The 27,723-nt window shown below is 37.8% G+C and overlaps 1 protein-coding gene across 1 annotated transcript in view; it reads left to right on the plus strand.

The window, feature by feature from the left end:
* Positions 1-27,723, plus strand: part of SPTLC2 (serine palmitoyltransferase long chain base subunit 2) — a 201,709-nt gene that overhangs the window by 38,865 nt on the left and 135,121 nt on the right. Inside the window, exon 2 of the mRNA XM_037832187.1 lies at positions 8,627-8,821. Within this exon, the coding sequence (XP_037688115.1) occupies positions 8,627-8,821 (195 nt within the window). The remainder of the gene's footprint in view (positions 1-8,626; positions 8,822-27,723) is intronic.

Here is a 27,723-nt window from a genome sequence, read left to right on the forward strand (position 1 = left end):
TTATTCTAGACCTCTAACTTAGATTCTATTTAGTTGATCAGATTTTTTCACCTCTTTTCTTGTTTTCGCCCTGCCCCTTTGTCACCTTTTTGTGTGAGCTTCTCCTCGGATATCGTCAACGCCAGTCAGGTTTTCCTAGTCCAGAGAGGCCCAGGTCTCAGAAGGAGGGTATGGAGTTTTCTTGAGAATGAGACCCTCCTGTGTGGCCTTTAGACTCTGTGCTTTTCCTATGCTGTCCAGCAGGTGGTGCTTGCCAGCCCACAGCTCCCCCACCAGTGTGAGGAGGTGTGGAGCCTTTAGTTCTCTAGGTGACCCTGACCCTCTTGGGGGCATGGCTAACTGAAGCTGTTTTATGAATTCCAGCCCCTGCTTCTGAGTTTCCCAAAGGAGGGCTGCCCCTGGAGCTGGGCCACACCCTCCTTTTCTTGGGGAAGTTATGGTCTTTAGCAAATTTTCTCCCCCACTAGCCTTATTGCTTTGTCTCTCAGTGCTATCTTAGCTTTGCTCTTGTCTGGCTCCAAATTGCAAGTCTTTGAGGCTTTCTGTAATGGGCTACTTAGAATAGTTATTTTAAAAAAAGAGAGAGAAAGATATAAAAAGGACAATGGAAAAAGAAAGGCCTAGTGTAGACTATTTAAAGACAAGCCCTTTAATTCTGTCCTTGCAGTTCTGATGGGCTATTGAAATGCAAAAAGACAAAGCAATTGAGTAGCAAACATGAAACCAGAAAAACGGGCTTTTGAGAATAGGGCCCTGGTTTACTGGGTTTGCAAATGTGATTGCTTCTCTTTGAGCCAAGCCCTTCTAGGTATTATGTTCACCCCCAACTCCAAAAGTCTCTGTTTTTGTTTTTGTTTTCTGCTGTTTTTGCTAGCCCTATCTCCTCTCTGCCAGGCTGACTGCTCCCAGATTCTCCAGTGTCTGGTCTCAGATTATCTATGGTTGAATTTTTTGTTTAGCAGTCTGAGTTTGTTAATCAGTGCTGCAACTGCAGTTCTCCCTCCTGGTTCCCAGCACCAATGGCCCCTCCTCCCGTGGGAGACTAGCCGCAAAACAGTCTGTTGTGTCTGGCAGGGAGGGTCATGGGTCTCCTGGCTGCCAGAACTTACAGATTTCACTGATCTCAGCTAGTCCACGGGCTGGAGACTGTTGTGTGCCATGTGTCCAAACTCATATTCCTCTGCGTCGTCCGTTCCCACAGTTCCTGGCTATCTAGCAGCTGCCCCAGAGGAGTAACTGAAAGACATACCTCACCATTCCGCCATCTTGCCCTGCCTTCCCACAAGAGATTTTAGTAGAGACTCTTTGTTAAATTTCTTTTGGTCGAGAGCAATAGAAACTGTCTCTAGCTAATCTGAACAAAAAAGGTGATTTCTTGGAAGGATAATAGGTATACAGAAAAAAAAGGGAGGGGGGAATTGTTGAAGAATTAAATCTCAGTAAGTTAAAAAGACAGAGACTAGTTTAAGAAAACTATGTGGAGTCCCTCCTTTTCTAAGTTTACCTCCTGGAAAGAGGAGAGTTCTGGAAATATGCATTCAGAGTGTGGCATAGCTTTGCATCCGTAAATCTCCAAAGTATTTGTTACGGTGCCCGCGAGTTAAAGTTCGAGACAGCCAATCAGAATTTAAAAAGCCTTTATTAGCCGGCCGGCGACTGCTCACCGTTACTCCGCACAGGGAATTCAGTGAACAGCAGCGACCTGTGTGTGCTGGTGCCTTATATAGACAGAAACCATATCCTGGAAACGCAAGCAAGCTATTTTAACAGAAGCAGAGTTGGCAGTTAGCTATTGGTTACAAAAGACAATTTAGCAAGGTTTAGCTAAGAAAAATTTCACAAAAAGTTTCACTTGGAACTGGTGCAGTTATTGATTGTTAAAGGGTTATGCTTGGCTGATGCGTACAACCGCAGTTTCACTTCCTTTAAACGGTACAGTATCACTCCCTCCTCCTCATGGCTCAATGCTGCTTACACAACATTTTTACTTTACAGACTGAAGGGGGAGGGGGACCCACAGGTTACAGATTACGGGGAGGGGACCCACTTCAGTATTGTCTTTAGTATGTGTGGTATACAGTAGGGAACGGCTAGTACATTTCAGTAAAACTCTAAGAAAAGACCATTTCAACAGAACTGATCTTGCGAAGCAGCAGAATATACTACTTGGAAATGATTAGAGCTCTTTTTCATGGCAAAGTTGTGATAATAGTCCTTTTAATGCTGAAGTATGGTTCATATTGGACATTGAGGTTTTTTGTAATGCTGCAAACCATCCACCAAGTAAGTGGTCAGGTTCTTTGGTGATAGGGCATGTTCTGTCATCCTGTGGTATTGAAAGTAGTTCCCTCTGGAGAGAGCAGGAGACTACTGCTTATTTTACAACAAGGCTTGTGGAACTGACTCTCACTCTTACAACTATGTGCTAAATTTAAGAGGTAAAAGGACATAACACACACAAAATGTTCTCAATTGATTCCAGAAAAAATAAATAATAATATGTGTATGTGGAGAGAGAATTTTTTTCCTGAACCATTTGTGAGTCAGTTACAGACATGATGTATCTTTTAATATTTCAGTGTATATTTCTTTTTCTTAAAAACCAGGACATTTTCTTATATAACCAAAGAACAGTTATCAAAATTCAGAAATTGACACAAAACTATCATCTACACTACAGACTATTCAAATTTTGCCAACTGTCCTAATGATATTCTTTACAGAAAAAGAAACGCTTGGATCATTTGTTGCATTCTGTCTCTGGGTGTGTGTGTGGTGTGTGGTGGGGGTGGGGTGGGGTGGGGTGGCAGGGAGTGGGAGAGTTTTGATTCTAGTGTAAACTGAGTTTGAATGAATGACCCTAAGCAAAGGTTTTAAGAATCTCCTGAAAGGACACAGAGTAATTATGTAAAGATGCAATAATGTTAAAGTAACAACTGAGAAACAGAAGCACACATTTCTGATATGAATACAAAATCTTGTAAGCATGATTTCTTTAAGCAAATAAACATCTTCCAGCGGAATACCACAGGATGACAGAACATGCCTTATTACCAAAGAACCTGCCCACTTACCTGGTGGATGGTTTGCAGCATTACAAAAAACCTCAATGTCCAATATGAACCATACTTCAGCATTAAAAGGACTATTATCACAACTTTGCTGTGAAAAAGAACTCTAATCATTTCCAAGTAGTATATTCTGCTGCTTCGCAAGATCAGTTCTGTTGAAATGGTCTTTTCTTAGTCCTGGAGACTAAGTAATGGTTCTCTTAATGAGATGAGACTTTATCTTGTATGGATAGTGGAGCTTTTCATTCAGGGGCGTGTCTTGATCATATTTGTTTTGGGAAGATAATTGGAGTGTGGCAAGGAGACCACATCAGAAGGACAATGTTGTAATCCCCTGAAGGAAGAGGAATTGAGACTTTTTTTTAATTGAGGCATAAGATGCACACAGTCAAGGGCATAAAGCATGCTAGTCTTAAGTGTACAGCTCCATGATTTTTACATATGTATATACTGTTAACCAGTACCTGTTTCAAAAGATATAGAATATTTCCAGCCTCCATAAAATTTCCTGATGTTGCACAAGAAGGTCTTAAACTAAGGCATAAGAATTTACTACTGGTTCGAGGTGGAAGCCAGAAAATAGGGAGGAGCTAAAGATCTGAAGATGACTCCAAACTTGGGAGACTGGGTGGACTGGATGGTGATGCTGTCAGCCAAGATAGGTAGTACAGGAGGAGGATTAGGTTTTAATTGAAGGAAGGGTTAGGATGGTGAAATAAGGAGTTTGGTTTTGGACTTGTTGAGTTTGAGGTGCCCATGGCATGTAAGTGGAGACATATAGCAGGTAGATGGAAATGTAACTTTGGATTTCTGGAAAGAAATTTGGGATTGAAGTAAAGATTTGGGAGTACTCATCAGCATGTAAAGTCTATTTAGAACTAAAAAATAGATCAGAATTCTCTAAAGAGGCTGTAGTTGGTGAAGTGAACTGAGGTTATGATGGTAGGCATATATTGCTATTATTAACTCTTGGTTTGGTCCATATATAGTAAATGACTCAGAAAATACAGCTTCAACGTTTAAAAAATAAAGTAATAAATGAAAAATCTAATACATGCTTTTTGTAAAAATGAAACAAGAAATTAAACAGGTTCTGAGGGTCATAAAATGAAGTATGCCTCCTGCCCCCATCCCTCTCCCTACCCCAGTATCTGTGTCTCCTTCCAGACAATTTTATTGCACGTATAATCATGCATATTATATATACAGTTTATCTTTTGATTTTACTTTCCCATTTATTGCTTTGGTTAGGAATGCCCTTGCAGCTGTTTAAATATGGTTGACAGCCTACAAGCATGTGAACAAAATGACTTGCTAGTTTGATTTTTTCCCCTTCCCCTATCATATAATGTGTTTTATGGCCTTACAGCATTGTACTTACAGCCTTGACTGAAAAAACTTTTGGCTTTTTGTATGTGTATGTTTTTGGGGGGGTTCTTTTGTTTGTTTTGCATTTTCTTGAACACTCAAGCAAATGTACCTTAGTATTGATTGGAGTTCTTAAATCTTCCCTTTATTACTAATACTAAAACAGTGTCACATTATTGTCTGCCGTATGTGAACAGACTGATATCTGATTTTTTTTTTTTGTTTGTTTGTTTGTTTAACATGGAAGCAACGATATATTAAGTTTTTTTTCATTCCCTTGTTGACAATATAAGTTTGGGTTAGAATGCCTGAAAGGCCTCTTAAGAGCCTTCTTGCTTGGTGAATATAGAATTTGAAATACAAAAATACATGTGGCCCATGTTTTGTTTTAGAGTGAACTTGACCCCACTGACTGACTTGAGACTAAAAGATGTCAGATGTAGGATCTAGAGATGTTCTGACATTGATTCTGGGTATCCATTGTAACTTAACCTGTTCTGTGCCAGGCTACTTATTGTTGAATGAGGGTAATGTGTTTTTTCATTCATTCAGAAAGTATTTACTGAGTTCCTTTGAGGTACCACTTTCTGTAACATTAATAATAAAAACAAACATTTTTAAGTACTTACTATTTGTTAGCAGTTAAAAACTATCCTGAGTGCTAGGTATGCAATAATGAATGAAACAAGCATGGGACATTATACATGTATAAGATGGTAATACTACTATTATTGTTTGATTGTGCCAAAGCTTAAGTATAACGTCAGTACTTGAAAATCAAGTAATTTTGTTCCTCTCTTCATTCAAAGACTTTTTTCACCTAGGAGACAGGTTTGTAAATCAGTTTGCCTTTCCATTTTGCCCCTGTATGAATAGTCACCAGTATTTTGTTTGATGTCACATTCCAAAAGTCACTCCATACTTGTACTTTGATTCCTTAAAATGCATTTCATTCTAAATAAGGCTTTCATAGAATCACAATATTTATGAAGAAAACTAATGGTTTATTTTCTTCCTTTCCAGGTAGGACAACCAGCAGTGTAACCTTAGTTGGTCATGCTGGTTTGGGTGTGTCTCAAATCAAGGAGGATATCTTTTTATAGAGATCCATCCACAGCCTTCCTGACATATAAATCTGCTACATGTTTGTTAGAGACTATGGGGGCTCTGCAAATAGTATGGCTTTTTAATAGTGTGTTCAATTGAAAGTTCACAATTAAGTGTAGTTTGGTACACGTATTAAACTGTTCTAATAGCAAAATTATTTTCAGATATAGTTCTTTAAAGAGATGGTCAGAATGTGTTTTAAAATGCTTTTTATTTTGCTTTTCCTGACGTAATAACTTCTTTATAGATTGTTAGTTTTTAAGTAATTTTATGTCCTCAAATATTGGCTCATTACTCTCTACTCTTGTTCTGAACACATTACAATTACTCCTGCATAAAAATTTTAAGTGTTAAATATTGACACAAATTATCATCCCTTTGGAAAAGAGATTGATGAAGACCTAAACCAGTTTTATAGATAGTTTTCAAAAGTTCTTATTTAGGCCATTATGTTGAATCAGTGCAAGCAGACGCCTATCTCAATGCCTTTCTTTGTCAAATAGCTATTTCTTTGAAAACTGCCCTCACTTGCAGATTCAAGGAGCTTTCCCAAACTAACGTTATGATACCAGGATACATTATTCTAAAATATATCTTTTAATTTGTCTCTAGTTATGTTAATGTTTGTTAATTTGTTTTCATTTGTTTACTCTAGTACAAAGCTTAATTAAAAATATGCTCCTAGTAAATTTTGATTGTTCATCCTCAGTACCTTCAATTGTTTCCAAAATTAAGATTAGAGTTAATAAACAAACTCCTTTAGTAGATGTGTTTTGTTAAACAAAATGTCCATTAAAATTGACCTTAAAATAGACATTTTTAAGCTACAAGCTAAAACAAAAAAGTTTGGTTTTTGTATATTAAAATTAAAATATCCCTCAAGATAAAACTAGGGGTAATTCTGCAGTGTTTGGAAATGGATACTTAACGTCAAGATGAAGAGGAGAAAGAATGCTAACTCCTAATTCATGGCAGTTACCGATTACTCCAAGTTCTCTTGTGTTGGCTTTCACTTTCTCCCTCTACTCTTACACAGTGCTAGGCCATTCTTACTTTTGTGCATGATTTTTTTGTATGTTGCCATTGATAACAAAGCTAATATGAGCCATACATTTTCACAGAGGCATAGTGCTGATAATTGTAACCGAGAAGTTAGGATTTAAGGACTGATTATGATTACTGAATCATATAGATATTTCTTTTTACTTTCTGGTATGTTAGAGCAGAGGGAAATACTGAAACCTGAATTGTAATCCAGCTGCCTTAATCTCTGATAATGATGTAATAGCCTTTATCTTGTGCCCTTGTGATTGTAAAAACCTTGTGGCTAACCTTCACTTGTACCCATTTATCCGATTTTTCTACTTCAAAGTCTTATGATCACTAAAGACAGCCCCTAATGTTTATTAATGAAGGGTCTTGGATCAGCCCAGAACTAACCCACCCGAAGTCCAAAGTTATCTTGATAACTGAAGCTGGATTTAACCAAGATGGGCCTGTCTGACATGTGCCATAGCTTAGACTTCAACCTGCAAGTCACTTATACCTCATTATAATACTAAAAAATCACACCCATCGTCATATTAAGGCCGCCATTTTCTTACATACATTCTGTGACCAAGCATGTAATCAGTCTGCGCATGCTCAATAATTAATTACATAATCTGGGGCCACTGTACTCATTATCCTAAAACCTGCCCATCTTTTGAGGCTTTAAAACTATCAGAATTGCTGGTGTTTGGGGAGACAGATTTTGGACCGATAGGCCATCTGTTCGCCTGCTTCGCACGTATCAAATAAAATTCTTTCTCTCTTTGAAACCCACTGTCTCAGGAATTGGTCATTTGAGTGCATTGGGCAAAAGAATCCATTGCCTTGGTCCAGTAACAATTTGGCGACCACTAAGGGACAATGCCCAAGTCTCTGGAGTCCAGTAGGACAGGTAAACCGAGCCTTTTGTAACCGCTGAACTGTGTTTAGTCCAAAGGCTGGGCAACCAGGTTTTTCTCTGTCCTGCCTGCACTCCAGACCCTTGGCGCCTTGAGAAGCTTCAAAGAGAAAAACGGTGTCAAGTCCGGACATCTGGGTGAGTGAGTCATCAAGGTAAAAATGGATGGGGGGTTAATACAGAGGTTCGAGTCCCCTAGACCTAAGTTGAAGGCTTGGGTCTTGCTTCCAGAACAATCCCCTTGCTCTGATTTCTACACTTTTGTTTTCTGGGTGCCATTTTATACAGGGTTTGAGGACCCTGCCGCAAATTTGTCTTTTGGGTATACTCTTAGAAAAAAATAAAATAAATCATCCAACAATTAATTAGTATTTAATGAAATTAAGTAGGCTTGTTTAACTGTTAACCAGTATGTTACCTGGGTATAGTAAGTGTTTAATGCTTGTTTAATTGTTAATTGATGTGTTACTTAGATATAATAATGCCCGTTTAATTGTTAATTGGTGTGTTTGGTCTAGTTATTAATTGTGTGTTACTTAAACATATTGTAAGTGTTAAGTGTCTGTAAATTTGTTAGTTGGTGCCTTACTGCATTTGTATTGGTGAAGTGTTCCTAATCCACTATCTTGGTCCGGTATTATAATTATTTGGAATACTATGGCTGGGTAGCTTTAAGAATGTGCAGCAGTAAAACACTTACAGATATTTTGTCTTACTTTTTAAAGCTGAATGTATATTTGATTGCTTCACCTGTAAGCTAATACTGTTTTTAGATTAGGCTTTCTCTTTGTTGATTTATATTTTTATTTATTTTTTATTGGGAAAAGGAAATGAATGCCTTTTTCAACCACAACCTTTTAGAATTTATTTTGTAAAATCCAAAATGGTAAAAGTCAGTGTTAGACATTGTTCTTAGGCAATCCTTCTCATTCCCTCTTTTTTCTTTCTGTACATCTGAAATATATATATAACATAAATTATTTCTATGAAAACAGTTGTGCTGTCTTTCAGCTTAATGTTTTGTTTGACTGTTACTGAATGCATAGTTCAGCAAATCTCTGAGGACTTCGATTTTAAGTAGAAATCTTTTTCTTACCATGGTTGAAATAAACTTTTTAAACTTCTCTTCTAGATCCATCATGTTACACAAAATGGAGGACTATATAAAAGACCATTTAATGAAGCTTTTGAAGAAACACCAATGCTGGTTGCTGTGCTTACTTACGTGGGGTATGGTGTACTCACCCTCTTTGGTTATCTCCGAGATTTCTTGAGGCATTGGAGAATTGAAAAGTGTCACCGTGCAACAGAAAGAGAAGAACAAAAGGTAATTATTAAGGGAGGCTTTGATTCTGTAAATGTAAGCCTTTTACAGAGATCTTAATATTTTCATTCATTTTTTCCTTTAGAAATTTAGGTACATGTTAAAGTAAAAATATTACAGAAATAGTCAGTTGAAAACAAATTCCACAAAGGGAGCTGAAAACAAGGTTAAAGGCATGAAGAAACTAAAGCAGTTAATATATTTAAGACAATTTTTATTAGAGAAATTATGGGTTTACAGAACTATGCATTTAATATACTTTTTTTTTCTTTTTTTATCTTCATTTTATTGAGATATATTCACATACCACGCAGTCATACAAAACAAATCGTACTTTTGATTGTTTACAGTACCATTACATAGTTATACATTCATCACCTAAATCAATCCCTGACACCTTCATTAGCACACACACAAAAATAACAAGAATAATAATTAGAGTGAAAAAGAGCAATTGAAGTAAAAAAGAACACTGGGTACCTTTGTCTGTTTGTTTCCTTCCCCTATTTTTCTACTCATCCATCCATAAACTAGACAAAGTGGAGTGTGGTCCTTATGGCTTTCCCAATCCCATTGTCACCCCTCATAAGCTACATTTTTATACAACTGTCTTCGAGATTCATGGGTTCTGGGGTGTAGTTTGATAGTTTCAGGTATCCACCACCAGCTACCCGAATTCTTTGGAACCTAAAAAGGGTTGTCTAAAGTGTGCGTAAGAGTGCCCACCAGAGTGACCTCTCGGCTCCTTTTGGAATCTCTCTGCCACTGAAGCTTATTTCATTTCCTTTCACATCCCCCTTTTGGTCAAGAAGATGTTCTCCGTCCCATGATGCCAGGTCTACATTCCTCCCCGGGAGTCATATTCCACGTTGCCAGGGAGATTCACTCCCCTGGGTGTCTGATCCCACGTAGCGGGGAGGGCAGTGATTTCACCTTTCAAGTTGGCTTAGCCAGAGAGAGAGGGCCACATCTGAGCAACAAAGAGGCATTCGGGAGGAGGCTCTTAGGCACAACCATAGGGAGGCCTAGCCTCTCCTTTGCAGCAACTGTCTTCCTAAGGGTAAAACTTATGGTAGAGGGCTCAACCCATCAAACCACCAGTCCCCTATGTCTGTGGTCATGTTAGCAACCATGGAGGTGGGGTAGGCGAATACCCCTGCATTCTCCACAGGCTCCCCAAGGGGGCACTACATCTTTTTTTTCCCTTGTTTTTCTTTTTTTTTTTTTTAACTTTCCCTTCTTTTTTAAATCAACTGTATGAAAAAAAAGTTAAAAAGGAAACAAACATACAATAAAAGAATATTTCAAAGAGACCATAACAAGGGACTAAGAAAAAGACAACTAACCTAAGATAACTGCTTAACTTCCAACATGTTCCTACTTTACCCCAAGAAAGTTACATAATATAGCAACATTTCTGCGAACTTGTTCCTACTATATCCATCAGAAATTAACAGACCATAGTCATTCCTGGGCATCCCCAGAACGTTAAATAGCTTATCTGTTCTTCTTGGATTATTGTTCCCCCCTCCTTAATTGCTCTCTATTGCTAGTTCCCCTACATTCTACATTATAAACCATTTGTTTTACATTTTTCAAAGTTCACATTAGTGGTAGCATATAATATTTCTCTTTTTGTGCCTGGCTTATTTCGCTCAGCATTATGTCTTCAAGGTTCATCCATGTTGTCATATGTTTCACAAGATCGTTCCTTCTTACTGCCGCGTAGTATTCCATCGTGTGTATATACCACATTTTATTTATCCACTCATCTGTTGAAGGACATTTGGGTTGTTTCCATCTCTTGGCAATTGTGAATAATGCTGCTATGAACATTTGCGTGCAGATATCTGTATGTGTCACTGCTTTCCGACCTTCCGGGTATATACCGAGAAGTGCAATCGCTGGATCGAATGGTAACTCTATATCTAGTTTTCTAAGGAACTGCCAGACTGACTTCCAGAGTGGCTGAACCATTATACAGTCCCACCAACAATGAATAAGAGTCCCAATTTCTCCACATCCCCTCCAGCATCTGTAGTTTCCTGTTTGTTTAATGGCAGCCATTCTAACTGGTGTTAGATGGTATCTCATTGTGGTCTTAATTTGCATCTCTCTAATAGCTAGTGAAGCTGAACATTTTTTCATGTGTTTCTCGGCCATTTGTATTTCCTCTTCAGAGAACTGTCTTTTCATATCTTTTGCCTATTTTATGATTGGGCTGTCTGTACTATTGTCATTGACTTGTAGGATTTCTTTATATATGCAAGATATCAGTCTTTTGTCAGATACATGGTTTCCAAAAATTTTTTCCCATTGAGTTGGCTGCCTCTTTACCTTTTTGAGAAATTCCTTTGAGGTGCAGAAACTTCTAAGCTTGAGGAGTTCCCATTTATCTATTTTCTCTTTTGTTGCTTGTGCTTTTGGTGTAAAGTCTAGGAAGTGGCCGCCTAATATAAGGTCTTGAAGATGTTTTCCTACATTATCTTCTAGGAGTTTTATGGTGCTTTCTTTTATATTGAGATCTTTGGTCCATTTTGAGTTAATTTTTGTGTAGGGGGTGAGGTAGGGGTCCTCTTTCATTCTTTTGGATATGGATATCCAACTCTCCCAGCCCCATTTGTTGAAAAGACCATTATGACTCAGTTCGGTGACTTTGGGGGCCTTATCAAAGATCAGTCGGCCATACATCTGAGGGTCTATCTCTGAATTCTCAATTCGATTCCATTGATCTATATGTCTGTCTTTGTGCCAGTACCATGCTGTTTTGACAACTGTGGCTTTATAATAAGCTTCAAAGTCAGGGAGTGTAAGTCCTCCCACTTCGTTTTTCTTTTTTAGAGAGTCTTTAGCAATTCGAGGCATCTTCCCTTTCCAAATAAATTTGATAACTAGCTTTTCCAAGTCTGCAAAGTAGGTTGTTGGAATTTTGATTGGGATTGCATTGAATCTGTAGATGAGTTTGGGTAGAATTGACATCTTAATGACATTTAGTCTTCCTATCCATGAACATGGAATATTTTTCCATCTTTTAAGGTCCCCTTCTATTTCTTTTAGTAGAGTTATGTAGTTTTCTTTGTATAGGTCTTTTACATCTTTGGTTAAGTTGATTCCTAGGTACTTGATTTTTTTAGTTGCTATTGAAAATGGTATCTTTTTCTTGAGTGTCTCTTCAGTTTGTTCATTTCTAGCATATAGAAACATTACTGACTTATGTGCATTAACCTTGTATCCCGCTACTTTGCTAAATTTGTTTATTAGCTCTAGTAGCTGTATCGTCGATTTCTCAGGGTTTTCTAGATATAAGATCATATCATCTGCAAACAATGACAGTTTTACTTCTTCTTTTCCAATTTGGATGCCTTTTATTTCTTTGTCTTGCCGGATTGCCCTGGCTAGCATTTCCAGCACAATGTTGAATAACAGTGGTGATAGCGGGCATCCTTGTCTTGTTCCTGATCTTAGAGGGAAGGCTTTCAGTCTCTCACCATTGAGTACTATGCTGGCTGTGGATTTTTCATATATGCTCTTTATCATGTTGAGGAAGTTTCCTTCAATTCCTACCTTTTGAAGTGTTTTTATCAAAAACGGATGTTGGATTTTGTCAAATGCTTTTTCAGCATCTATTGAGATGATCAATTGATTTTTCCCTTTTGACTTGTTAATGTGTTGTAATACATTGATTGATTTTCTTATGTTGAACCATCCTTGCATGCCTGGAATAAACCCCACTTGGTCATGGTGTATGATTTTTTTAATGTGTCTTTGGATTCGATTTGCAAGTATTTTGTTGAGGATTTTTGCATCTGTATTCATTAGGGAGATTGGCCGGTAGTTTTCCTTTTTTGTAGCATCTTTGCCTGGTTTTGGTATTAGATTGATGTTAGCTTCATAAAATGAGTTAGGTAGTGTTCCATTTTCTTCAATGTTTTGAAAGAGTTTGAGTAAGATTGTTGTCAGTTCTTTCTGGAAAGTTTGGTAGAATTCCCCTGTGAAGCCATCTGGCCCTGGGCATTTATTTGTGGGAAGATTTTTGATGACTGATTGGATCTCTTTGCTTGTGATGGGTTGGTTGAGGTCTTCTATTTCTTCTCTGGTCAGTCTAGGTTGTTCATATGTTTCCAGGAAATTGTCCATTTCCTCTACATTATCCAGTTTGTTGCCATACAGTTGTTCATAATATCCTCTTATAATTTTTTTACTTTCTTCAGGATCTGCAGTTATGTCACCTTTTTCATTCATTATTTCGTTTATATGGGTCTTCTCTGTTTTTGATTTTGTCAGTCTAGCTAGGGGCTTGTCAATCTTGTTGATCTTCTCAAAGAACCAACTTTTGGTGATATTTATCCTCTCTATTGTTTTTTTGTTCTCTATGTCATTTATTTCTGCTTTAATCCTTGTTATTTCTTTTCTTGTACTTGGTTTAGGATTGGTTTGCTGTTCATTTTCTAGCTTCTTCAGTTGATCCATTAGTTCTTTGATTTTGGCTCTTTCTTCCTTTTTAATATATGCGTTTAGTGCTATAAATTTCCCCCTTAGCACTGCTTTTGCTGCATCCCATAGGTTTTGGTATGTTGTGTTCTCATTTTCATTCGTCTCTATATATTTAGCAATTTCTCTTGCTATTTCTTCTTTAACCCACTGATTGTTTAGGAGTGTGTTGTTTAACCTCCAGGTATTTGTGAATTTTCTAAGTCTCTGATGGTTATTGACTTCTAATTGTATTCCATTTTGGTCAGAGAATGTGCTTTGAATAATTTCAATCTTTTTAAGTTTATTGAGGCTTGTTTTATGTCCCAGCATATGATCTATTCTGGAGAAAGTTCCGTGAGCACTAGAAAAGTATGTGTATCCTGGTGATTTGGGATGTAATGTCCTGTATATGTCTGTTAAATCTAATTCATTTATCAGATTGTTTAGGTTTTCAGTTTCCTTATTGGTCTTCTGTCTGGTTGATCTATCTATAGGAGAGAGTGATGTGTTGAAGTCTCCCACAATTATTGTGGAAACATCAATTGCTTCCTTTAGTTTTGCCAGTGTTTCTCTCATGTATTTTGTGGCACCTTGATTGGGTGCATAGACATTTACGATTGTTATTTCTTCTTGTTGAATTGCCCCTTTTATTAGTACGTAGTGGCCTTCTTTGTCTCTCAAAACATCCCTGCATTTGAAGTCTATTTTATCTGAGATTAATATTGCTACACCTGCTTTCTTTTGGCTGTAGCTTGCATGAAATATTTTTTTCCATCCTTTCACTTTCAGTTTCTTTGTGTCCCTGTGTCTAAGATGAGTCTCTTGTATGCAACATATTGATGGTTCAGTTTTTTTGATCCATTCTGTGAATCTATATCTTTTAATTGGGGAGTTTAATCCATTTACATTCAACGTTATAACCTTGAAGGCATTTCTTGAATCAGACATCTTATCCTTTGGTTTATGTTTGTCGTAGTTTTCCCCTCTGTCTATTAATATCCTTTATTGTACCCATACCGAATCTCTTTACTACTGAACCTTTCTCCAAGTCTCTCTGTCCTGTCTTTGTTTCTCTGTCTGTAGGGCTCCCTTTAGTATCTCCAGTAGGTCAGGTCTGTTGTTAGCAAATTCTCTCAGCATTTGTTTGTCTGTGAAAAATGTAAGCTCTCCCTCAAATTTAAAGGAGAGCTTTGCTGGATAAAGTATTCTTGGCTGGAAATTTTTCTCACTCAGAATTTTAAATATATCGTGCCACTGCCTTCTTGCCTCCATGGTGGCTGCTGAGTAGTCACTACTTAGTCTTATGCTGTTTCCTTTGTATGTGGTGAATTGCTTTTCTCTTGCTGCTTTCAGAACTTGCTCCTTCTCTTCTGTGTTTGACAGTGTGATCAGTATATGTCTCGGAGTAGGTTTATTTGGATTTATTCTGTTTGAAGTTCGCTGAGCATTTATGATTTGTGTATTTATGTTGTTTAGAAGATTTGGGAAGTTTTCCCCAACAATTTCTTTGAATACTCTTCCTAGACCTTTACCCTTTTCTTCCCCTTCTGGGACACCAATGAGTCTTATATTCGGACGTTTCATATTATCTGTCATATCCCTGAGGTCCGTTTCGATTTTTTCAATTTTTTTCCCCATTCTTTCTTTTATGCTTTCATTTTCCATTCTGTCATCTTCCAGGTCACTGATTCGTTGTTCAGCTTCCTCTAGTCTTGTACTATGAGTGTCCAGAATCTTTTTAATTTGGTCAACAGTTTCTTTAATTTCCATAAGATCATCCATTTTTTTATTTAGTCTTGCAATGTCTTCTTTATGCTCTTCTAGGGTCTTCTTGATTTCCTTTGTATCCCGTACTATGGTCTCACTGTTCATCTTTAGTTCTTTGAGTAGCTGCTCTAGGTGCTGTGTCTCTTCTGGTCTTTTGATTTGGGTGCTTGGGCTTGGGTTATCCATATCATCTGGTTTTTTCATATGCTTCATAATTTTCTGTTATTTTTGGCCTCTTGGCATTTGCTGAACTTGATAGGGTTCTTTTAGGATTTGTAGACCAATTGAAGTCCTTATCTCTAATTTATCAGATCTACAGCTTCGTGGAGTACACTTTCTCTAACTAACCAGCAGGTGGCGTCCACGAGCCACCTGTTCTCCACAAGCCAGTTCTCCCCTGCTTAGCCTTTTTGGTGAGTGGGGGAGTGAGTCTTGTGGGGTCCAATTGGTGTACCAAGCTTGCGTGTGTAGTTGGTGTTGCCTGCCCTGTATATGGGGCGTGTTTCTGGGCAGTCAGGGAGGGGGTTGGCCCTAACAATCAAATCTCCCTGGTGATCCTAGAGTTTTAAAGCTGCTGCAATAGTCTAATCCTTCAGTTCAGTCCTGCCACAGTTTGTCTCTGCCACTGACCCACAAGTCCTTGGTATTGGCGTATGGCTCCTGAGACTTGCAAGTGGGCCCCTCTTCCAGGCCGTGCACCCCCGGGTCCTCTGTTGAGGGATGACTGTGCTATGTCACAGGTGAGTGCCGTCCCCCCAGGGCAGTTCTGGGCTGCTGGGCTGTGTAGGGAGGCTCCCAGTCTGCTGAAATGATGGCTGAATGGGGCTTTGTTAATTCACACTGCTCCACCTTCCCAACTCTGGGACAATCAGCTGAGGTTGCGGGGAAGGCTAATGTCCACGCCCAGTTTTGTGGTGTGTGCCTGTTATTTGAAGCACTTCCGTCACACTGGGTTGTCTGGGGCAGCTCTGGGCTATGGGGCTGGCGATGGGCAGGAGTGTTTCCTGTCCACCAGGATGATGGCTGTGAGCGGTCACCCCCCTTTTCTTGGGAAGTTGTGGTGTTTAGTGAATTTTCTCAGCCACTGGATTATTGCCTTTTGTCTCAGAGCTCTCTTAGTTCTGCTCTTGACTTGACCTGCCCAAATTGCAAGTCTTTGAAGCTTTCTGTATTGGGCTTCCTAGAGTAATTGTTTTAGAAAAGGAAAAAAGGATTAAAAAAAAAAAAAAAGGGCCCTCCTCAGAGATCTAATGGGTTATTGAAATGCTAAGAGACAAAGCAACCAGGGCCATTAAGGAAAGGTCCACAGGGCAGAGAGATCAGCTTTTCTTCGGGATTTGCATATGCGCCTCAGGGCCTGAGCTCTGCCCTTCCCCTTTCTATGTTCACCAGAACTCCAAAAATCCTCCGCTTTTATTTTGGAGTTTTTCGTGTTGTTTTTTTTCTATGCCTGTCTCCTCTCTGCTGGGCTGGCTGCTCTCAGATTCTCTGGTGTCTGGTCTCCGTCTATCTATGGTAGGAGTTTGGATCAGCAGAATGAGTTTCCGATAAGGGCTGCCACTGCAGTTCTCCCTTCTCCTTCCGGGACCTGACAGCCCCTCCTCCCAGGGGACTGAGCCTGGCAGGGAGGGGCGCGGGTCCCCTGGCCGCAAAAACTTAGAGATTTCGCTGATCTCAGCAGTTCCACGTTTTCATGAGTGTTGTATGAAGTATGCCCAAAGTCAGATTGCTCTGTGGTGTCCAGTCCATGCAGTTCCTGGCTTTCTACCTACTTTCCTGGAGGAGTAACTAAAACATATAGCTCACCAGTCCGCCATCTGGCCCCGCCTCCCCATTTAATATACTTTTAATTTAATCTTAAGAACCTAATGAGGCAGGCAACATTTTCCCTATTTTGTGGATGAGAAAGCTAAAATCCACAAATTAAGTAATGTTTTCTAAGACACCTAGTGTCAAAGCTGCGATTCAGACAGTTCTGTGGAGTAGCAAAAGCCTGTTCTTTCTGTTCATGGAACCAAACTGTATCCCAAGTTATGTCTATACTCTTTTGAAAAGCTTGTATTCTTCTAGAACTAATGCTGTGTTTTCTCTTAGGCACCTTATAATAGTTGTATAGTTCACAGATCAGTTCCTTTCCCCAAACGAACAAGCTCTAAAACAGAATGTGGCTGAGCTATTGTGTTTTACTGTAGAAAACAATGATAATGAGAGCCTCTAGGGAGGAAGACTGCATTCAGTTTACTCCACTTTGTATACTCCTTTGTGCCTTTAGAATTTTGTACAATATACAGGTACTACCTCTTTTCAATAAATGAATAAAATTAGGGTGAAAAATGTCTGGTTTTTCTAAAAATAAAACGAGCTTTTTGTTCTTGGCATGTGAAGCATTGAGCAGTTGGCCTGGCCCAGGGAATGTACCAGATTAGAGAAGAGATTAAGAAGTTAGAGGTTTTTTATGTCCCTGGAACTTCTCAACTTTGTGGGGAATTAGAAGACAGGTGTGGTCGTGGCAAGGTCAAAAATCAGAGAGTAGCCAGCAGACATTGCTTGTAGAAGAAAATTTGAGAGACTGGATTGTGATTAAATTGTAGAAAGGGAAAGAAGGCATGAAAAGAATGTGGGAGAAGAAACGACCTTGACCAGGCTATGAGAAAAGGAGGCAATGTCCCCAGGAGGTTGTCAGCTGCTAGGAAGCCAAACCATTCAGTATATGGATTGTGGATTTTGGCCCCTTGGAAAACTCAAGCTCAGACATTCTTCTCTCATCTCAACCATTTTGCCCCTACCTCCCTGCCCCAGCATGATGAGTTGGCCACCCCCCCCCCTTTTTTTTTCAATTTAAAAAATTATTTTTTCAGTCACTCCCACTTTTCCCCTCCCCCCATAAGCTGGTAACCTCTAATCTACTTTCTATCTCTACGAATTTGCTATTTCTAACCATCTCTTGTAAGTGATACCATATAATATTTGTCCTTATGTGCCTTGGCTTTTTTTCATTGACCTTAATATTGTCAAGGTTTTCATGTTGCAGCATGTCTCATAACTTCATTCTTTCTTATAGCTGAATACGAGTACATTGTATATATGTACCACATTCTGTTTATCCATTCATTTTTTGATGGACACTTGGATTTTCCCCACTTTTTGGATATTGTGAATTGCCATAAATATTGGTGTACCGGTATCTATTCAAGATCCTGTTTTCAGTTTATTTGGGTATATACCTAGAAATTGAATTGCTGGGTCCTATGGTAATTCTATATTTAACTTTCTGACAGTGGCTGCTCCCACCAACAATGCACTAGAGTTCCAATTTCTTTGCATCCTCTCTAGACAAGTTGGCCATCTTACTCATTGCTCTTTGAAATGCCTACAAGTTATTTCATTAAGAAAGTATTTTTTGAATACTTAATGCAAGCAAAGTCCTTTATTCAAAACTCAGTCCAGCAGTCTAAAACTTTTTTTTTCTTTATTAGAGAAATTGTGGGTTTATAGCACAATCATGTATAAAACTCAAGATTCCCATATACCTTACCATTTTGTATTGGTATGGAACATTTGTTACAATTGATAGCACTTTTTTGTAATTCTACTATTAACTATAGTCCATAGTTTAACTTAGGGTTCACTATTTGTGTAGTGTAGTTCCATGGATTTTTTTTTTAATTCTATCACCATAAATCAATCTAACATTTCCCCTTTTAATCACATTGAGATACATATTTCAGGTGTGTTTATTATGTTCACAGTGTTGTGCTACCATTACCAGCATCCTGAAAATCAAAATAAATTTTTAAATTGCTTTCATTTCTTCTCCTTTTCTATCCAAAATAAACTTTCTGGTCATAGTATATCTGGTGTGTTGATTTTGTATGACACCCAGTGATGGTCCTTACCATGTTGTACAGTATTGCAAAATTACTTGTTTACAAGTTTATACCCTCCTACTAGACTGAGTTGGTGGATGTGACTCATGGGAGGTAAATATTTATTCATATATTCAAACTAAAATATATCTACAGAGACCTTCATAGTGCTAACACACAGTAGAGACTTAATAATTGACATGTAGAGGGGGTGGTAGGGATGTGCAGATTATCCCCCAGCTGAGGATTTAACTGTAGGCTCACACATGAGGCATGTTTGGGAGTTTGGATATATGAGAAATTGGAATGTGTATATATGAGAAATTGTGGTTTGAATGTGAAACTAAGATGTTTGGTTGATAATGAGGAGTCATGGGCAGTTTTTGAGTCAGGGAGTGACCATAGAGCTTGCATGGATGGATAGATGGATGGATGGATGGATGGATGGATGGATGGATGGAATGATGAAGATGCATCTGAATTACATTGTAAATGAATACATTAACTTTGGAATTTGTTTCATGTTTCCAGATGGTAAGTTGACTGCTTAAGTGTTTGGGGCTGCCTGTGTGTACTTAGCTTTCTGTGAACAATTGGAACATAAGAGATATTATTCTTAAATAGTTTCTAATTTTGTTGAGGAAACAAACTCCTCAAACTTATGAGCGGTTGCAAAGCATTAGCCTAATACAAGTAAATGGAGAGTACTTGAATTGTATGAAGTAGAACCAAAAAGTAATTTGAGCAACATGGGGTTAATCAGGAAATAATTCTTAAAGGAAATAATAGGAGGAAATGTGTGGGACAGAAATGGACATTTGCCTCTACAGTTTGTTCAGAGGAAAACTGTATTATTTGCATTCATTTCAATGGGATTTTCATAATAGATAACGAGCAGCTAAATTCTGCCCTTTTCTTATATAGAAGTCCAGGTTTTAGAGGGAAAGGAATCATTCTGCTTTATGGTGAATCATGTTTGCTTTGTGATACAATATTAGATGTGGTGAGAGGAGAAGGCATATTTTGACATGTTAAACTGGAATGAGATGAGGGAAGGTGCTAGCTTGGGATCATAAAATGCAAATATAATGTTGCCATTTCCTCATTTCTCTGAGTGGTATTCATAACCACATCCTTACTTTCCTCCTTGTTATGTTACAGGTTAACTATTTATGCTAGTTCTTCTTTGTACAGGAATACTATATGTTGCTTTGGATAGAACTGAATGACATGATCCCTCTAATAAAGATGAGGTAGCGTGAGTTTGTTCTACTTTATATACATTGCATAAAAGCCTCAGAATTCTTTACCTTTTGAGCCTCTGTTATTAATGGTGTCTTGTATTAGAATGTTAGTTTCCCAGTCTGTAGTTTATTTCTTTTTTGCAAGAGTAGGAGCTAGTAGACAAGGAACTTCTGTGTGTTGGATATAGCAAGAGCTTGAATTAATAAAAATTTTCTGTTACCCATACAGGAAATACCTAGAAAAACCAAGGAGTAAATTATAGTGGGAAGTTAACTCATGCTTACTGAATTTTAATATTTTGCCTCTATAGTTTGTTCATAATCAGATATTTAAAAAGAGAAGTGATAGGATACTGAGAAGGGACATTATATGTCCAATCCTAATATGGCTAATTTTCAAGATACAAAAGGGGGAAATTAATTGAAATATGTTAATAGGAATTCCTGAGATGTATTTTGCTTTGTACCTCCTTCAAACTGTAGCTTGCTAAGAATATTCTGATGATTATCATTTTAGTAATCTCTTAGGAACCTAATAATATAATATTGTTACCTAGTATAGTTAGCTAGGAGATTGATTAGTTGGTTTGTCTTTTTAATCCCATGGATTGTTCTACATTTAAAACAAGCACCATTTTTATTGCTTTGTGGTATGTTGTGGGGTCCAGAACAGCAGTCATCTATTTTTTTCAAACAAAAAAAATTGAGATATGATTTACATACCATAAATTCACCTGTTTTAAGTGTACAATTCAGTGGCTTTTTGTATATTTACAGAACATTTTCATCATCCCAGAAAGAAACTCCATACCCGTTAGTAGTCACTTCCTTTTCCTCCTCCCTATCCTAGGCAACTACTAATCTACTTTTTGTTTTTAGATTTATCTATTCTGGACATTTCATGTATGTGAAATCAATACAGTGGGAGATCTTTTGTATCTACTGTCTTTCACTTAACATGGTATTTTGAGTTTATCCATGTTGTGATATATTTCAGTAATTCATTTCTTTTGCTGAATTAACATTTCATTATGTGAACCAGTCATCTATATTTATCCACTCTAGGTATTTCTCACTGGAAAGAAGCTGTACCCAAATAAACCTTTAAAAGAGTTTTGTAGTACATTTACCACTTTGTCCGTTTGTGTTAGTGCCATTAGGAGGATTGTGAGAGTTTCTCTGTCACTTATTGGGCTTTCTTGTTTTGAGCAACAGAGTAGCTTTCTAAGCAAGACTTTGTCTTTTGAATCTTTAGGCTTCAGTTTCTTTATTCAGATTTTCTTGGCATTCAGCAATTTACGTTTTTATTTTTAACTGAGAATGTGAAAGTTTCATGAACTGGTGTGCTGTCTGCTGTTCTAAGTTATTCCAAGTTTAAGTTGGGTACTATTGTGATGTTACTGAGATTTTGGTTACTGACTTGGTGAATTTAGGATTTAACAATGGTTATTAATCCCAAAGCTCTAAAAACCCCACTATTGCCAATCTCTGATTCTGCATTTCCAGACTTTGGTACCCTTGGAACTCTTTTTTTTTTTTTTTTTTAATTAAATTCAGTTGTATTGGAATATATTCACATACCATACAATCATCCATGGTGTACAACCAACTGTTCACAGTACCATCATATGTCATGAATTCATCACCCCAATCTATTTTTGAATATTTTCCTTACATCAGAAAGAATCAGAATCACAATGAAAATTAAAAGTAAAAAAGAACACCCAAACCATCCCCCCCATCCCACCCTATTTTTCATTCAGTTTTTTTCCCCATTTTTCTACTCATTCATCCATACGCTAGATAAAGGGAATGCGATCCACAGGTTTTCTTTTTTTTTTTAATAATTCAATTTTATTGAGATATATTCACATACCATGCAGTCATACAAAGCATACAATCAATTGTTCACAGTACCACCATATAGTTGTGTGTCCATTACCAAAATTAATTTTTGAACTTTTTCGTTACCACACACACAAAAGTAATAAGAATCAAAATTAAAGTGAAAAAGAACAATTAAAGTAAAAAAGAACACTGGGTTCTTTTTTTTTTTTCCACCCCCCTGTTTTCTACTCATCTATCCATACACTTGACAAAGGGGAGTGTGATCCACATGGCTTTCCCAATCACGTTGTCACCCCTCATAAGCTACATTTTTATACAATTGTCTTCAAGACTCAAGGGTTCTGGGTTATAATTTGATAGTTTCAGGTATTTACTGCTAGCTGTTCCAATTCATTAGAACCTAAAAGGGGTTATCTATATTGTGCATAAGAATGTCCACCAGAGTGACCTCTCGACTCCATTTGAAATCTCTCAGCCACTGAAACTTTATTTTGTTTCATTTTGCATCCCCCTTTTGGTCAAGAAGGTATTCTCAATCCCACGACGCCGAATCCCAGATTCATCCCCAGCATTCATATCCTGCGTTGCCAGGGAGATTCACACCCCTTGGAGTCAGGTCCCACGTGGGGGGAGGGCAGTGAGTTCACCTGCCAGGTGGCTTCGTTAGAGAGAGAGGGCCACATCTGAGCAACAAAGAGGTACTCAGGGGGAGACTCTTAGGCACAATTACATGCAAGTCTAGCATCTCCCTTGCAGTAACGAGCTTCATAAGGGCAGTCCATGATAGAGTGCTCAGCACATCAAACCACATCAAACTCAATGTCTGTGACTTCAGCAACAGTCCAGGTGAGGAAGTCCATCTCTTCTGCATTTTCCGCCAGTTCCTCAGGGGGTCCGTGCAAATATATTTTTATTCTCTGCCCAAATTAAATTACTTTGGGATGTGTCACTGTTTCACTCTATCCTATACAAACTTACAATATCTCATTTCCTATTCAAAGTTGGAACTCTTTTAATGGAAAAAACAGCCCTGATTCCTGAGATCTTTATAGGACCCCCCTCATCCCTGTTGCCCCAACTTATTTGCAAAATGCTGATGTAAGAAATTAAAGTCCTATCCTCCAAATTTGGATTCTCTCAGAGAGAGGATTTTTTTTGTTGTTGTAGCTGGTAAACTGATTTAAAAATGTTTATCAAAATGAAGAACAGAGTTTAAAAATTATCATAGAATTCATAGGATTCATAAGCCCCCAGTGATCCTTAGATCCCAGTTTAAGAAACCATTTTAAAATTTCCTTAGATTTTTAACTTCATTTGGTTTTATTTATGTTTTTTGTCAGAAGAGTACTTTGAAAAGGCCTAGGCAATTTTAGTAGTAAATGAAAATGTGAAAAAGTAAATATGTGATCCACTCTACCTAAATTTGGCCATCCATTAGAGCTTGTTAAGAGATGACACATGATGCCTGGTAAATACTTGATGTTCCTGTTTGAAACACATCCAGTTTTTGTTGTTGTTGTTGTTGTTGTTTTAATTCAGTTTTATTGAGATATATTCACATACATACAGCCATACATGGTGTACAATCAGCTGTTCACAGTACCATCATATAGTTGTGCACTCATCACCCGAATGTATTTTTGAACATTTTCCTTATATCAGAAAGAATTAGAATAAGAATAAAAAATAAAAATAAAAAAGAACACCCAGATCATCCCCCCCATCCCACCCTACTTTTCATTTAGTTTTTGTCCCCATTTATCTATTCATCCATCTATACACTGGATAGAGGGAGTGTGATCCACAAGGTTTTCACAATCACACTGTTATCCCTTGTAATCTACATTGTTATACGATCGTCTTCAAGAGTCAAGGCTACTGGGTGGAGTTTGGTGGTTTCTAGCTATTCCAATATATTAAAACCTAAAAAGTGTTACGTATATAGTGCATAAGAATGTCCACCAGAGTGACCTCTCAACTCCATTTGAAATCTCTCAGCCACTGAAGCTTTATTTCGTTTCATTTTGCATCCTCCTTTTGGTCAAGAAGACGTTCTGAATCCCATGATACTGGGTCCAGATTCATCTCTGGGAGTTACATCCTGCGTTGCCAGGGAGATTAATGCCCTATGTAAGTCAGGTTCCACATAGTGAGGGGGACAGTGAGATCACCTGCTAGGGTGGCTTAGTTAGAGAGAGGCGGCCACATCTGAGCAACAAAGAGGCACTCAGGGGGAGACTCTTAGGCTCAATTATAAGCAGGTTTGGCCTCTCTTTTGTAGTAACAAGCTTCATAGGGGTAAGCCCCAAGATAGAGGGGTAAGCCCCAAGATAGAGGGCTCAGCATATCAAGCCATCAGTCCCCAATGTTTGTGAGAACATCAGGAACAATCCAGGTGAGGAAGTCCAATTCCTCCACATACTTCCCATCCTCCCTCAGCTCCTCAGGGGGCCCTGAATATATATTTTTATTCTCCGCCCAAATTACATTGGGATGTGTTGTTATTTCACTCTAACCTCTACAGACCTACCATATCTCACTTCCTATTCAAAGTTCCATGTAATTGTGGTATTCGAACAAACTGACTGTAGAAGTTGTATTGTTTAGAAAATATAGATCCTATACCAAATAAACATTTCTTCCTTTGGTCTCACATGGAAGTTGAAATTTTAACACACAGTCAGTTTCAACCTTTACCCTTTGGCCCGATTTTTGCCCTAGTCTTAACCAGATCTGCCTCATTCATATCTCTAATTGAAGTCTGGACTCTTTTTCAGCTTTTTTTTTTTTTTTTTAAACAGTTGCTGTATGCGTTAATACTGACATTCGTATCTGCCAAGCTCTGGCTCTGAGTTTCAGGTGTCACACAGGTACCCAGTGTTCCAGAGATCAATCAGGTTATACACCAAGGGATCGACGTCTCAGAGTTTGGAGAGAGCCATTACAATTCAGGAATAGATTTGACTGCTGTAAGAGCTTACACTCTAGGGACCATTACAATAATCATTTCCCTTTTAGGCTGTGCTCTAAGATTCAGTTCTGAGTTTGCACACTGTAGTTAGTCCATATGGGTGAGGCATTATAGCATTTGCCTGAAAGACATCCAGTTTTGACCTTTAGAATTCTGGTGGCTATTCTGCAACAGTTTGTTCCCTGCTGCATCACTCCCATTAACACATAGACATGCTGTTATTTCGCCCATCTTAAAAAAGCCTTCTGTTGACCCCATTTCTCCTGTATCTGTTCCATTCTTTCTTTTAGAGGCCAATTCCCTGACATTGCTGTTTACAACTTTCTCTTGAACCTACTCCAGTCAGGTTTTTGTGCCCACCACTTCATAAAACGGTTCTCCTCAGAGTCACCCTCGATCCCTGTGTTGCAGATCTAGTAGTTGTTACTTAGTCTTTACATTGCTTTACCTATCAACAGTATTTGACACAATTGATCACTTTCTTTCTGTAGTAGTTTCCAGGACATTATAGGTGTGTGGTTTTTCTACTTTTTTAACTATAAGAAAAATAAGAATCCTCATCTGCCTGACTTGTAAGTGTTGGTGTGGCCCAGGCTTCATTCTTAGACCTTTCTCTTCTGTTCTGTAATCACTCCCTTGGTGATTTCATCCACTGTCACGGCTTTTTTGTATCTTCTTTATTCTGATAACTTCTAAATTTATACCTTTAGTGCTGAATTCCCCATGAATCTCTAGACTCATATATCTAACTCCATGTACACCTCTCAAATTTTACACGTCTAAAACTGAGCTGATAGCCCCTCCTAAATAACTGTCTGCCTCATCTTCATTAATGACAACTCTCTTCTGTGAGTTGTTAGACTAAGATCCTTGGAGTTATCCTTGATTCTTCTGTCACATGTGGTCCATCAGCCAATCTCCACTTATCTACAAGGGCAGGAGTTATTGTTAACTTTTTGTTAACTACTGTAAGCCCAGTGCCCTGAAGAGTGCTTGGCACATTTTAGACACTCAGTAAATATTTGCTTAATATATGAATAGTATTGTGAGTGGTGATAATAATAATGAAAACGTTCTAGTCTTTTGAATTGAAATATGCATGGTCAGGTGTGTATATGTGTGTGAACACACATGCACATAGAAATACAAAAATGACTCAGTTTTAGATCTAAGGAAAATAAGTGTCTTTAATCTTGAAATCTCACTTTTATGCCTTCGTGGACAGAATAGAAACATCAAGGAATGGCTTCCTATTGTTAACATAAAAACAGGAAAGGCAAACAGTAGTAAAACCTAAATGAACAGTGGGGAAAGATCTTAATTAACTAGGTTTCAAAGGATTGAAAGTCAATAGTCTAATAACCTTTCAGCTTGTTTCATCTTTTTTTTCCCCCTCACTACATAAGGACAGAATTGTTGATTTATAAAATAAATTCTCCTAGCTGTGTATTGCTTTTTAACCATAGCATGACTCTTCGTTTTCAACACTTCTGGTGTGAATTATTTGGGAGTTTTAAATTCTCTTGGTTTAAGTTTTGAAGCCATTTTGTCATGTTTAGCAGTTTCTAAATATATCTTATGAGGTTTCCTTCTGGAGAAAAGACATTATCCAAATAAAAATGCAAATGCTGTGGACTTTTTTCATTAGTGTCTCTTTGGTTACAGTGCTATTATTACTATCAAATGTTGATTACTACCAAATGTCTTAGAGTATTTCAGCAATACTGTAGTAATTTACAAATAGCATTAGCTCATGTCTTAAGAAAAGGCTGTCAGATACATAGCCCTCAGTTGCCATGTTCTGAGGCACCAGGACCTTTTCCTGATAAATAAGTATCTCAGCACCATCAGACAAAGTGGATTTTCTTGGGGTCAGACATTAGGCTAACTAAATTTGGACACATATTTTTTCCTAGAATTAGGCACAAAATTTCAGGATGAATTGTATGTCATGGAAAATATTTTTTCCTTCTGTATAGAAAATTAGGGTTTTATTTAATTGGAACACAATCTTTCCATTGTTTTAAAATTTTTTATAAGGTAATATATGATCAATAGACACATATTTATAACACACACACACAGAAACATGAATAAAAGGCAAGTGTAGAGTTTAATGAATGCTTATAAAAGTAAGCAGCCATGAAACCACTCCCTGCCATGTGTCCCCTTACAGTTATACCCTTTCCCTTCCCCTTGATGTAGCCACTGTCTTGACTTTTCCTTATGATTTTATTACCTGTGAAAATATCTTTTACTATAAAATTCACTTAAGCCTGTTTGTGAATATTTGATGTTGCCACTATTTTTTATTTTAGCCATTAATAGGTGTGTAGTGGTATCTCATTGTGGTTTTCATTTACATTTCTCTAATTGCTAATGGTATTGAACATCTTTTCATAAGCTTATTTGCCATCTGTATATCCTCATATGGTTTGTGCATTTTCTAATTGGATTGTCTTTTTTACTGTTGAGTTTTGAGAGTTCTTTATGTATTCTAGATACTAGTCCTTTGTTGGAAATGTGGTTTGTAAATATTTTATCCGTATCTGTAGCTTTTCATTCTCTTAAAAGTATCTTTCATAGACCAAAAGTTTTTAAAGTTCAATGAGGTCCAACTTATCAATTTTTTCTTTTATATATTGTACTTTTGGTGTCAAGTCTGAGAACTCTTTGCCTGCTAGGAGGCAAATCAGGGTGTTGACAGGGCCTTGCTTCCTCTGAAGTCTGTTGGGT

Source organism: Choloepus didactylus, chromosome 4 (genome assembly GCF_015220235.1).
Source record: "Choloepus didactylus isolate mChoDid1 chromosome 4, mChoDid1.pri, whole genome shotgun sequence".
Taxonomy (NCBI): domain Eukaryota; kingdom Metazoa; phylum Chordata; class Mammalia; order Pilosa; family Megalonychidae; genus Choloepus; species Choloepus didactylus.